The 14,493-nt window shown below is 35.3% G+C and overlaps 1 protein-coding gene across 5 annotated transcripts in view; it reads left to right on the top strand.

Annotated features, from left to right (window-relative positions):
- LOC117325621 (probable 3',5'-cyclic phosphodiesterase pde-5) overlaps positions 1-14,493 on the top strand; it is a 79,254-nt gene that overhangs the window by 37,373 nt on the left and 27,388 nt on the right. For all 5 annotated transcript variants that reach the window (XM_033881970.1, XM_033881969.1, XM_033881968.1 and 2 more), the window contains 3 exons: positions 5,925-6,083; positions 13,700-13,752; positions 14,249-14,360. In XM_033881970.1, coding sequence (XP_033737861.1) covers positions 5,925-6,083; positions 13,700-13,752; positions 14,249-14,360 — 324 coding nt within the window. The remainder of the gene's footprint in view (positions 1-5,924; positions 6,084-13,699; positions 13,753-14,248; positions 14,361-14,493) is intronic.

Here is a 14,493-nt window from a genome sequence, read left to right as displayed (position 1 = left end):
CAGGCAGGTCACTTGATACCAAACAAAAGTACCTGTCTTGTGTTTTTGCCATGCGCCTACCCGTCACCAGCCTGTCTGAAACATGCTGTTGCTGTTTACCTGGTGTCATTAATTACACGTATTTAACACCATAGTGTTAATCAGACACACGGCGATGTACCCGATAACGCAGGTCACGCGCACACTATGACACAATGACATAGTTCCGAAGTCATATGTAGTGGGGCAATAGGTTCAAATCCACTACCCACATATGTCAGATACCACATCTAAGTGTTACTGTGAATGTTATGATAATCATATCCAGGTTGGAGACCTGGGTTCAAATCAACCATATTCCATAGGCTGTAATCATTTATTTTACCAATTGGTGCAAACTGTGTGCCGTATAGATCAAGTCTCCACTGTCGAAAGCAAGTTTAAGATGGCTGACGGCAACGTCGCTGTCAACATTTCACTTTAAAGTTTTGCGATTTGGTCGTCTTCCGTTGCTCATACAGTACTTGTCCAATTTTCACCAAAATTGATATATCCAGAATTGATGGTCCAGTGACCTTAGGAATGTTTGAACACATGACTAGAAGTTATGCAATTAGCGCTAATGCAACCAAACCAGACATATGCAATTTGTGAATTTTATTTTGGGTGTAATAGTGAGGCCCTCAGATTTATTAAAAGAAGATATTTCCCCAGTTCTCATTATATTAGCTTTAAATTTGTATTCTCACATGACTCAAATCGAAACAGATATCCTTTGCATATGGGTTTCTTCATCACGTCATCTTTAGCTGAATTTGGAGAATGCATAAGTTTTCTAACATTGCAGTGCGTCGATAACTAATTGTTTGCTTTTACTTAATTCACTGGGAACTCTTTTTTGAGCAATACACCTTTTTCTATCAATGAGCCGTATTTGTTTTTCTTTGCTTTATCCTTGATTAATAAGTCAGAACGTATATCCATCTATAACCATCTCTGTGATGGGATCCTCATGCTTCCAGCTAGGTCTTGTGTCCATTAAACCTATTTCCCTGTCCACCAGTACACAGTACAAGTGATACGAGAATGTTAATTTGTGTGTGGAAAATAAAACTGGTTCTAAACTGTAAAGGTTAGAATTGGCCCCGAGGATGCTGTCAAGTATTGGATACATCCGGGTATTTGAGAGAGATATGTGTGTAATTATACCCCTAACACTGTTATTGATAGATCGCCTTGCGGGCGACAGTCCTACGACACAGCTTAACTGTCGCTATCGACGGGCGTTATTTATCATTAAGTACATTTATTTAAGGTGAGAGTATTGAATACTGACCTAAATAAAGCTACACTAGTCGTTGGAAAACTTCGTACTTACCTGCCATGCTTTTATTTATAGTAACTAATTCCATAGACAGCTATATACCATCACAAATAGCAATAGCTTAGCGATAGGGTTGTGTGTATTGTTCGCACTGACCATATAAGCTACAGCAACAGTCGCTGGTGTTAGATTCCCTTCGAAATATGAGTGTCTGAAATTCAACGAAATTAACACTATATATGTATGTTATGTCAGTGTAAGATGATCATGTTCAAACCAACTTGATGGGTGTATGTTTGATCGTATTGGTACTATTACAGAATAGTGAAAAAGTAGCGAGATTTGTTATATTTATAACGTTTTGTAATAATATAGAATAGTTAGACAGTGGCGAGATTTGTTACATTTATATCGTTTTGTACTCATACATAATACTGAGACAGTGGCGAGATTTGTTATATTTATAACGTTTTGTACTTATACATAATAGTGAAACAGTGGCGAGATTTGTTATATTTATAACGTTTTGTAAACCAAACAGTATGTACAGGGTATTAACGTTGAGATTTGTAAGACAAGTATGTGGTATAAAACAGCTGATTATGACCCCTTAAGGGAAATTTGTTTTTATTGTATGGATAGATTAATGTTAATCTGGGGCGGTTTTGTGTCCCGGTGTGAAGAGGCATTAGACATATATCCATACCAAGTTGTTACGCTGTTTCAGACAAATGCTTTGGTATTAAGAAGAAAGAATGCGTATCGTTCTTTTGTCCCCATTTAACGTTGGGTATTGTCCCTAAAACAGTCGTACTTAGATATTACATGTTAAATCACAGATGAGGCATGTTTTAATTGGAACTTGTGTTGAACGTTGATTCCTTATTTTATATTAGATTGTTCCAATTGACACTTTATATAAAAATGTTCCAATTGACACTTTATATGAAAGTGTTCTAATTGATACTTTATATGAAAGTGTTCTAATTGATACTTTATATAAAAGTGTTTTTATTGATACTTTATATAAAAGTGTTCTTATTGATATTTTAATTATGTGTCTAATCGATAATTTATGTATAGATGTTCCATTAGATACTCTTCATAAAGATGTTCCATTCGATAGTCTATATAAAGATGTTCCATTCGATACTCTATATAAATATGTTCCATTCGATACTCTATATAAAGATGTTCCATTCGATTCTCTATATAAAGATGTTCCATTCGATACTCTATATAAAGATGTTCCATTCGATACTCTATATAAAGATGTTCCATTCGATACTCTACATAAAGATGTTCCGTTAGATACTCTATATAAAGATGTTTCATTCGATACTCTATATAAAGATGTTCCATTCGATACTCTATATAAAGATGTTCCATTCGATACTCTATATAAAGATGTTCCATTCGATACTCTATATAAAGATGTTCCATTCAATACTCTGTATAAAGATGTTCTATTCGATACTCTATATAAAAAGGTTCTTATTGATACTTTATATAAAGGTTATCTAACTATGATCCATTTGATAAGATTGCAAACATTGTCTCGTTCTGTACTGGATATTAAGAGGTGTGATATACAAACCTGATCGTTGGACGTGACCTGTGATTATGCCACTCATTGTTACATACAATATAGCTCTGATGATATACCATTCTTGACCATAACCTGCAAAGATAGATACATTTACTTACCGCGAAGATTTGTGATACACGGATTCATTGTGAAAATGAACCTTTTGGCCCTCTGATGTTGTTATGTGGAATGTGTTAATACGCTAACTGTGGTATCAGGTTGTGGTAATATAAACACACACACACACACAAGCAAGACCGACTTACATCAATATTTTTCTAATTAAATATTGCATATTTTACTCATTACGTTAAAATCAATAGTAACACTTATAGATATACAACAGAATACCGACATACAAACCCGAATTCGATAAAACGAGGGTTAGATCCGAACGAAAATGTAGATTTTCATGAAGATCCTTTAAAAATAACAAAGGAAAGTAAGAATATTGTTGTTTCTGAGAACATTTTTTCTTTCCAGTTTTTAATAAAAAATGAACTGATCTCTGGTATTTATGGGAACGATAACAATAATGAGTTGGTATTGAAAGAGACCATTAGAGCTTTACATTAATATTCCATGTGAATTACATATTCCCATTCAATGTATGCTTTGATTACATCGACATAATTGATGAGAGTCATGTGACGTTTGATATATCACTTGAGTTAAACATTTGACCAGTTACAATAGAAATGAAGGAAGAAGATGTATCTCGCCGGCTATTGATTATGTTTATTCAAAAGTGTAGCGCTTCATTTAACATGAAAATGAACTCTAAATTAGCCTTCGTTTACAGAGGACAAATGTTGGTATACTGATTTAATTGTGATAAAACCCCGACAGGTTGCCTGTTTGGATATTGTATAGACAATACGCAGACGATTGTATTCCGTCTGTACCGATACTGTACCCGGATGTACCCAGCAATACCTCCGTACCCACGACATCCAATGTCTACTCGATTTCATTGTTAATCCGGAACAAAGTATAATCAGCCATCCAGTGTACGGCGATATCGCGTTACATGTTATGAGAGTAGATGCGGATATCTTGCCCTCAATGATAAATATTTTCTTTAACACGCGATTTATAATCATTCTATAATATATGTTAATATCATATAGTGTATGACAGCTTGTAAGCACAAACACGCCTAATATCATTCATGATCGTTGTGAAATAGAAATATATGATTTAGTAGTAATAATGGCAAATAAAGAAACATGTTTTAACAAATGACATATATGCCAAACGAACACGTCATTACCGGGGTATCTAAAGAACTGTGATTTTAGATATGTGTTATTTATAGGACTGCTCAGGTATCAAATGGATAACAAACAAACAAACATTCCATAAGGCATGGGCCTATAACATCTAGGTGAAACATAAACCAAACATAGGCCAAACTAACACATCATTACACCTAGGCCAAACATAGGCCATACATAGGCCAAACTAACACATTATTACACCTAGGCCAAACATAGACAAAACAAAACATCATTACACATAGGTCAAACATAGGTCAAACTAAAACATCATTACACCTAGGTCAAACATAGGTCAAACTAATACATCATTACACCTAGGTCAAACAAAGGTCAAACTAATACATCATTACACCTAGGTCAAACATAGGCCAAACTAACACATCATTACACCTAGGCCGAACATAGGCCATACATAGGCCAAACTAACACATTATTACACCTAGGCCAAACATAAACAAAACAAAACATCATTACAACTAGGCCAAACATAGGCCAAACATAGGCCAAACTAACACATCATTACACCTAGGCCAAACATAGGCCAAACTAACACATCATTACACCTAGACCAAACATAGGTCAAACTAATACATCATTACACCTAGACCAAACATAAGCCAAACTAACACATCATTACACCTAGGCCAAACATAGACCAAACTAACACATCATTACACCTAGGCCAAACATAGTCCAAACTAACACATCATTACACCTAGACCAAACATAGGTCAAACTAACACATCATTACACCTAGGCCAAACATAGGCCAAACTAAAACATCATTACACCTAGGTCAAACTAATACATCATTACACCTAGGCCAAACATAGACCAAAAATAGGCCAAACATGAACCAAACATAGGCCAAACAAACACATAAATACATCTAGGCCAAACATAGACCAAACTAATAAATAATTGCACCTTGGCGAAACATAGGACAAACACATAATTACACCTACGTCAAACACAGGCCAAACTAACACACCATTACATCTAGGTCAAACGTAGGCCAAACATAAACCAAACATAGGCCAAACTAACACACCATTACATCTAGGTCAAACGTAGGCCAAACATAAACCAAACATAGGCCAAGCTAACGCATCATTGCACCTAGGCCAAACATAGGCCAAACATAGGACAAACACAGGTCAAACAAACACACCATTGCACCTAGGTCAAACATAGGCCAAACATAAATCAAACATAGGCCAAGCTAACGCATCATTGCACCTAGGCCAAACATAGGCCAAACATAGGACAAACACAGGTCAAACAAACACACCATTGCACCTAGGTCAAACATAGACCAAACATAAATCAAACATAGGCCAAACTAACACATCAGTACATCTTGGTCAAGCTAACACATCTAAGCCGAAATATAGCATCATTACCCGTGGTCAAGCAGACCTATTTTTGTCGTTTGCCACTTCCATTTACACTGTAGATGATTGTGGTGCAGATTAACAGCTCGATCACACATAGAACTATAACACTAGGTATGTGTTGTAGGGTTGGTCAGGTATCTAATTACTAGTCGGCTCTTACAGCCGATCACCTGTCCCCATCGACTCTACATATAGTTACCCTTTACATAATTCGTGTGCTGCAGTGTCCGTGGTATTGACTGAACGTTGAACCTTTGTAGTGAACACTATGTCTTTGAGAAGATCACAAACCCGTATTAATAGTCAGTGAGACATTGCCCACGCTGTACTCATGGCCAGGTTTGGTGTACTTACAGATATCTCCCCGGACCTGGTATCCCAGTTTCTTCAAGAGAACCCGGAGTTTCTTGACAACTACGTCATCAATAATGTCGACGAAGCTCGTGTCCAGGAGTGGTCAGTACGCAAAACCAGGTCACCACGGCTGCATCGACAGACGTGGCAACTCACCAATGGTCAGTATTCTTTATTCCTGTCCATATATTCTTCAACCTAATGCTTTAGTCGGAATTTCGAAATTATATTGCCATGTGTTTTCTTCATTTACGATACGTTGAGTAGATGTTGTGTGCATAGCTTTATAGCTTGCACGTGTTTGGTTAGAGGAAGAATATGTCTATTGGTGTAGAACTCTCACCGATTATTCAGGAAATACCAGCATATACCATTTCTGACTTCAAACACTTTGATAATAGCCTATTAAAGCCGACGTTCGTGATAAAACGTTGTATTACAACACAAACGTTCCAAACAAACACACGATATTGCTCTTTGTGCTGTTTAACATCCGGATACAGCGTCAATAACAGACAACTTGTACTGTTTAACATCCGGATACAGCGTCAATAACAGAAAACTTGTCGGAACATATACATTCACAATAAAACTTCTCTATACCAGTCTCTATAATTACGTAGTATCTCTAGTTTAGAAACTACAGAATACAGTCGTTACTTACATCAGAAACTGAATATTAGATAATATTTTCATACAGATTTTTTCCAATTTGTCATTTAACTGTTCAAATGTTTCACAGTGTAATGGTAAATATTGACATTGTGCGTTGATGCTGTTATATTTTGAAATCAAATGTAGACGAAGTTATTGTGGTACTGTATATAACGCTGTGATACATGTTTATTTGTGTTACTTGTCCTATGGTATATTTTAGCAACTCGCCCTGAAGTCTATTTAAGTTATTTTGCCCTGTAGTCTATTTTAGTTATTTGCCCTGTAGTTTATTTTAGTTACTTGTCCTGTATTTTATTTTAGTTACTTGCCCTGTATTTTATTTTAGTTACTTGCCCTGTTGTTTATTTTAGTTACTCGCCCTGTTGTTTACTTTAGTTACTTGCCCTGTAGTTTATTTTAGTTACTTGCCCTGTAGTTTATTTTAGTTACTTGCCCTGTATTTTATTTTAGTTACTCGCCCTGTAGTTTCTTTTAGTTACTTGCCCTGTACTTTATTTTAGTTACTTGCCCTGTATTTTATTTTAGTTACTTGCCCTGTAGTTTATTTTAGTTACTCGCCCTGTAGTTTATTTTAGTAACTCGCCCTGTTGTGTATTTTAGTTACTTGCCCTGTAGTTTATTTTAGTTACTTGCCCTGTAGTTTATTTTAGTTACTTGCCCTGTTGTTTATTTTAGTTACTTGCCCCATATTTTATTTTAGTTACTTGCCCTGTATTTTATTTTAGTTACTTGCCCTGTTGTTTATTTTAGTTACTTGCCCTGTTGTTTATTTTAGTTACTCGCCCTGTTTACTTTAGTTACTTGCCCTGTTGTTCATTTTAGTTACTTGCCCTGTTGTTTACTTTAGTTACTTGCCCTGTAGTTCATTTTAGTTACTTGCCCTGTTGTTTATTTTAGTTACTTGCCCTGTATTTTATTTTAGTTACTTGCCCTGTTGTTTATTTTAGTTACTCGCCCTGTAGTTTATTTTAGTTACTTGCCCTGTTGTTTATTTTAGTTACTTGCCCTGTAGTTTATTTTAGTTACTCGCCCTGTAGTTTATTTTAGTAACTCGCCCTGTTGTTTATTTTAGTTACTTGCCCTGTAGTTTATTTTAGTTACTTGCCCTGTAGTTTATTTTAGTTACTTGCCCTGTTGTTTATTTTAGTTACTTGCCCTGTAGTTTATTTTAGTTACTTGCCCTGTAGTTTATTTTAGTTACTTGCCCTGTAGTTTATTTTAGTTACTCGCCCTGTTGTTTATTTTAGTTACTTGCCCTGTTGTTCATTTTAGTTACTTGCCCTGTATTTTATTTTAGTTACTTGCCCTGTAGTTTATTTTAGTTACTTGCCCTGTATTTTATTTTAGTTACTCGCCCTGTAGTTTCTTTTAGTTACTTGCCCTGTACTTTATTTTAGTTACTTGCCCTGTATTTTATTTTAGTTACTTGCCCTGTAGTTTATTTTAGTTACTCGCCCTGTAGTTTATTTTAGTAACTCGCCCTGTTGTGTATTTTAGTTACTTGCCCTGTAGTTTATTTTAGTTACTTGCCCTGTAGTTTATTTTAGTTACTTGCCCTGTTGTTTATTTTAGTTACTTGCCCCATATTTTATTTTAGTTACTTGCCCTGTATTTTATTTTAGTTACTTGCCCTGTTGTTTATTTTAGTTACTTGCCCTGTTGTTTATTTTAGTTACTCGCCCTGTTTACTTTAGTTACTTGCCCTGTTGTTCATTTTAGTTACTTGCCCTGTTGTTCATTTTAGTTACTTGCCCTGTTGTTTACTTTAGTTACTTGCCCTGTAGTTCATTTTAGTTACTTGCCCTGTTGTTTATTTTAGTTACTTGCCCTGTATTTTATTTTAGTTACTTGCCCTGTTGTTTATTTTAGTTACTCGCCCTGTAGTTTATTTTAGTTACTTGCCCTGTTGTTTATTTTAGTTACTTGCCCTGTAGTTTATTTTAGTTACTCGCCCTGTAGTTTATTTTAGTAACTCGCCCTGTTGTTTATTTTAGTTACTTGCCCTGTAGTTTATTTTAGTTACTTGCCCTGTAGTTTATTTTAGTTACTTGCCCTGTTGTTTATTTTAGTTACTTGCCCTGTAGTTTATTTTAGTTACTTGCCCTGTAGTTTATTTTAGTTACTTGCCCTGTAGTTTATTTTAGTTACTCGCCCTGTTGTTTATTTTAGTTACTTGCCCTGTTGTTCATTTTAGTTACTTGCCCTGTATTTTATTTTAGTTACTCGCCCTGTAGTTTATTTTAGTTACTTGCCCTGTTGTTTATTTTAGTTACTTGCCCTGTTGTTTATTTTTTTATCACTATGGGGTTGGGATTTAAAATTGTACAAATGATAGGACTGACCCCCCCAAGGGCCTGAGGGGCGGGGCCAAATGTGGTCTATCGGGCTATATTCATATAATTGACTTGAATTTGAAATTGTACAAATGACGGGGCTGACCCCCTGGGGTCTGAGGGGCGGGGCCAAAAGGGGTCAGTTTTACAGAATTGATATAAACGACTTCTGCTCTGAAACTAAGCAATGGATATCACTCATATTTACCTGGTAGCATCCCTATGGAGTGGGGATTCGAAACTGTACAAATGGTGGGGCTGACACCCAAGGGGTCTGAGGGGCGGGGCCAAAAGGGGTCAATTTGGCTCTCTTAATATAAATGACTTCTTCTCTGAAACCAAGCGATGGATATCGCTCATATTTGCCTGGTAGCATCACTATGGGGTGGGGATTAAAAATTGTACAAATGATGGAGCTGACCCCCCCCCCCCCCCCCCCCCCCCCCCCCCCCCCCGGGGGCCTTAGGGGCGGGGCCAAATGTGGTCAATTGGGCTATATTGATATTAGCGACTTCTTCTCTGAAACCAAGCAATGGATATTTGCCTGGTAGCATCCTTTTGGGTAGGGATTCAAAATTTTATAAAGGAAGGAATTGACCCTCACTTCCCCGCGGGGTGCAGAAGGCGGGGTCAAAAGGGGTCAATTGGTTTAAACAACTTCTTTTCTGAAACTAAGTAATGGATATCACTCACATTTGTGTGGTAGCATCCCTATGGGGTTGTGCCAAAAGTTAATTTTATTTCATGGATTAATGCATTTTTTGACATCAAATCCTTACGTACCCATATAAAATGCCAATGATATATTGACATAGCAATACCAGTGACAAATATACTTAATCATCATTCTTGTTTCATATCTCATGAAATCCAGGTGAGCGATACAGGCCCTCTGGGCCTCTTGTTTTAGTTACTTGCCCTGTAGTTTATTTTAGTTACTTGCCCTGTAGTGTATTTTAGTTACTTGCCCTGTAGTTTATTTTAGTTACTTGCCCTGTACTTTATTTTAGTTACTTGCCCTGTAGTTTATTTTAGTTACTTGCCCTGTTGTTTATTTTAGTTACTCGCCCTCTTGTTTACTTTAGTTACTTGCCCTGTAGTTTATTTTAGTTACTTGCCCTGTATTTTATTTTAGTTACTTGCCCTGTAGCTTATTTTAGTTACTTGCCCTGTATTTTATTTTAGTTACTTGCCCTGTAGTTTATTTTAGTTACTTGCCCTGTAGTTTATTTTAGTTACTTGCCCTGTAGTTTATTTTAGTTACTCGACCTGTAGTTTATTTTAGTTACTCGACCTGTAGTTTATTTTAGTTACTCGACCTGTAGTTTATTTTAGTTACTTGCCCTGTACTTTATTTTAGTTACTTGCCCTGTACTTTATTTTAGTTACTTGCCCTGTACTTTATTTTAGTTACTTGCCCTGTTGTTTATTTTAGTTACTCGCCCTGTTGTTTACTTTAGTTACTTGCCCTGTACTTTATTTTAGTTACTTGCCCTGTACTTTATTTTAGTTACTTGTCCTGTAGTTTATTTTAGTTACTTGCCCTGTTGTTTATTTTAGTTACTTGCCCTGTCGTTTATTTTAGTTTCTCGCCCTGTAGTTTATTTTAGCTACTTGCCCTGTATTTTATTTTAGTTACTTGACCTGTATTTTATTTTAGTTACTTGCCCTGTAGTTCATTTTAGTTACTTGCCCTGTAGTTCATTTTAGTTACTCGCCCTGTTGTTTATTTTAGTTACTTGCCCTGTACTTTATTTTAGTTACTTGCCCTGTTGTTTATTTTAGTTACTTGCCCTGTTGTTTATTTTAGTTACTTGCCCTGTTGTTTATTTTAGTTACTTGCCCTGTACTTTATTTTAGTTACTTGCCCTGTTGTTTACTTTAGTTACTTGCCCTGTCGTTTATTTTAGTTACTTGCCCTGTAGTTTATTTTAGTTACTTGTCCTGTAGTTTATTTAAGTTACTCGCCCTGTAGTTTATTTTAGTTACTTGCCCTGTATTTTATTTTAGTTACTTGCCCTGTAGTTTATTTTAGTTACTTGCCCTGTTGTTTATTTTAGTTACTCGCCCTGTAGTTTATTTTAGTTACTTGCCCTGTAGTTTATTTTAGTTACTCGCCCTGTAGTTTATTTTAGTTACTCGCCCTGTAGTTTATTTTAGTTACTCGCCCTGTAGTTTATTTTAGTTACTCGCCCTGTAGTTTATTTTAGTTACTCGCCCTGTAGTTTATTTTAGTTACTTGCCCTGTTGTTTATTTTAGTTACTCGCCCTGTAGTTTATTTTAGTTATTGCCCTGTAGTTTATTTAAGTTACTCGCCCTGTAGTTCATTTTAGTTACTTGCCCTGTAGTTCATTTTAGTGACTTGCCCTGTATTTTATTTTAGTTACTTGCCCTGTTGTTTATTTTAGTTATTTGCCCTGTTGTTTATTTTAGTTACTTGCCCTGTAGTTTATTTTAGTTACTCGCCCTGTATTTTATTTTAGTTACTTGCCCTGTATTTTATTTTAGTTACTCGCCCTGTAGTTTATTTTAGTTACTCGCCCTGTATTGTATTTTAGCTACTTGCCCTGTATTTTATTTTAGTTACTTGCCCTGTATTGTATTTTAGTTATTTGCCCTGTCGTTGATTTTAGTTCCTTGCCCTGTATTTTATTTTAGTTACTCGCCCTGTAGTTTATTTTAGTTACTCGCCCTGTAGTTTATTTTATTTACTCGCCCTGTATTTTATTTTAGTTACTTGCCCTGTAGTTCATTTTAGTTACTTGCCCTGTATTTTATTTTAGTTATTTGCCCTCTTGTTTATTTTAGTTACTTGCCCTGTATTTTATTTTAGTTACTTGCCCTGTCGTTTATTTTAGTTACTTGCCCTGTCGTTTATTTTAGTTACTTGCCCTGTATTTTATTTTAGTTACCTGCCCTGTCGTTTATTTTAGTTACTTGCCCTGTCGTTTATTTTAGTTACTTGCCCTGTTGTTTATTTTAGTTACTTGCCCTGTCGTTTATTTTAGTTACTCGCCCTGTTGTTTACTTTAGTTACTTGCCCTGTAGTTTATTTTAGTTACTGGCCCTGTTGTTTATTTTGTTACTTGCCCTGTTGTTTATTTTAGTTACTCGCCCTATTGTTTATTTTAGTTACTCGCCCTGTTGTTTATTTTAGTTACTTGCCCTGTTGTTTATTTTAGTTACTTGCCCTGTTGTTTATTTTAGTTACTTGCCCTGTATTTTATTTTAGTTACTTGCCCTGTAGTTTATTTTAGTTACTTGCCCTGTAGTTTATTTTAGTTACTCGCCCTGTAGTTTACTTTAGTTACTTGCCCTGTGGTTCAGCATTCACTTCCCTGTTTCTCATTTTGATTAAGAGAAATCTTTTGGTTTCGACAAAGTTACATGGTGTGTGATGTTGATGAAATACAAAACGTCACCCTACGGGACCTCTTGTCCTATTCTTCTTGTACTTTTCCTAGAGTCCCCATATCAATGATATCATACTGATAGACGGAATGTATCTGATACCTGATGTCGTATGATAATCGCCCCGCCCACAACATTAGGTCACTAGGACAGAACTAGGAAGGCTAGAGTTACAGTATAGATAAGATGTATATATTCCGGGATATGGGGTTTTATATAACTCCTGTCGATCTAATATAAAACACACTGTGTTAAATAACAAATCCCTTGGCATAATGATGAGTATTTCCGGTCGACCTGTAAAAGGTCCTCCGATTTAGGGGAATATTTACAGTATATTTTACGTGACAGGGTTGCGTTGCATCAAAACACTAAACGGAGGTCTAGATATTCCGGAAATATCTATTTTAATGTCCTTTCAAATAAGTATTCCCATGGGTATTTGACCTTGGGAGAAATAGTTCATTCCATTTAAAGGGACAATAAAGTAAATTCTCCGTGTTCCACTAGTGTGACTTTATTTTACAAAATAATTGCTCAAACCATGTTTTTATATCGTACAGAAATATCATGTAAATAAGATATGACAGTTTTATTTATTGATATTTTTTTTCTCAATCAATCATTTGTTCTGTACATCACGCATTGATCTCATACTTTTATTCTGTTATCTGAATTGAATGGATTAAATGGCCTAATATATGTATAAATTGCATAAATGTTCAATGACAGTTCAATAAAGATTCATTAACAAAAACGTGTGCTCAATGGCTTTTCACTAACGCAATATTTGTTCACGAAATATCTTGAGTGAATAACATGCATACTTTTCCGTGCAGTCCGTTCTGTTCTTAAATGACATATTAATATATAATTACTACCTACAAATATTATCACTATACATGTAATAGATGTATTCACTGTCGCTATGTACCACTGAATAGAATAACGCCCCCGCGGAGTATTTTATTTAAACTAGAAAATTAGAATTTCTTTCTTTAGCTAGGTTCCCGTCAGGAACAGTGTGCTGTGTACTTGAACGTTTACATATGATGCGTGTACCATTGTCGATACACACTCGACCTATAACTGTCAAAATAATTACTACAGTGGAATTGTCGAGCTGTGTGTTGTCTGTTTAAACCGACATTCCGATATATATTGTTAAAGGAATGAAAACATAAAGGCATCTCTTAGAACAGTGAGTGTAAACAATGTAATCAATCATTGTGTAATTAGTAAATATCTGTCTTGTAAAATGTTTATTTAACTTGATATATACTACTTCATATTCACCAAATATTGTAATTTAACTTTTGATAAAGTTTGGTTTCTGACTTTCTGATGTTAACAGGTGACAATAGAGAACATTTCCGGGACACACAACACAGCAAGAGTCGATGGACGGTAAGGATATGATTTAGTCCGACTAATAAGTCTCTAGACTGGAATACCTGCACTCATAAATACAATCTTGTATTTTCGAAGCGAAGTCTAGCGGAGAATAGAAAAAAAAACTACGAAAGATAATCCACACAATGATAACTAACATACATATGTACTTATCCCGGAATAATTGGCTCAGTGTGACACATTAAAATATTCCCCAGCTTAAATAAAACATCAATTAACAATGTTTATGAAACATTTTTAATATTTAGTTTTAAGATTTAAATTTTAAATTTGCATATACATTGACCTTTTTATCTTTTGTGTAATTATATGTGTTTGTTTGTCTCTAACACATCAGTGTTTCATTGTCTCTAACACATCAGTGTTTCATTGTCTCTAACACATCAGTGTTTCATTGTCTCTAACACATATGTATATTTTATTCCTATTATCTTTATTAGTGTACTTCTATTATCATTTAAAGCAGTTAATTTGAACTCAATCCTTACAGACAACGGTGCAATCAAACAAATGGAAGGTGCTACACAAGCTCACAAAGGACTTCAACCTTCACACGAGCCGTTCAGAAATCCTTACAGAACTTTCTACATGTGCTAAAAATTGTGAGTTTTTTGTCTGTAACGTCTGTAACGTCTACCAATATCTGATTATGTAGCTTGGCAAAACGTGCTAACATTCTTCTATAATTGAACATTTGCTACCTTTATATTCAAAAGTAGAGCGGAATGTATTTAT

Source organism: Pecten maximus, chromosome 4, assembly GCF_902652985.1.
Source record: "Pecten maximus chromosome 4, xPecMax1.1, whole genome shotgun sequence".
NCBI classification, from domain to species: Eukaryota; Metazoa; Mollusca; class Bivalvia; order Pectinida; family Pectinidae; genus Pecten; species Pecten maximus.
The sequence above is the reverse complement of the archived record's forward strand: the minus strand, read 5'-3'. Positions and strand labels throughout refer to the sequence as shown.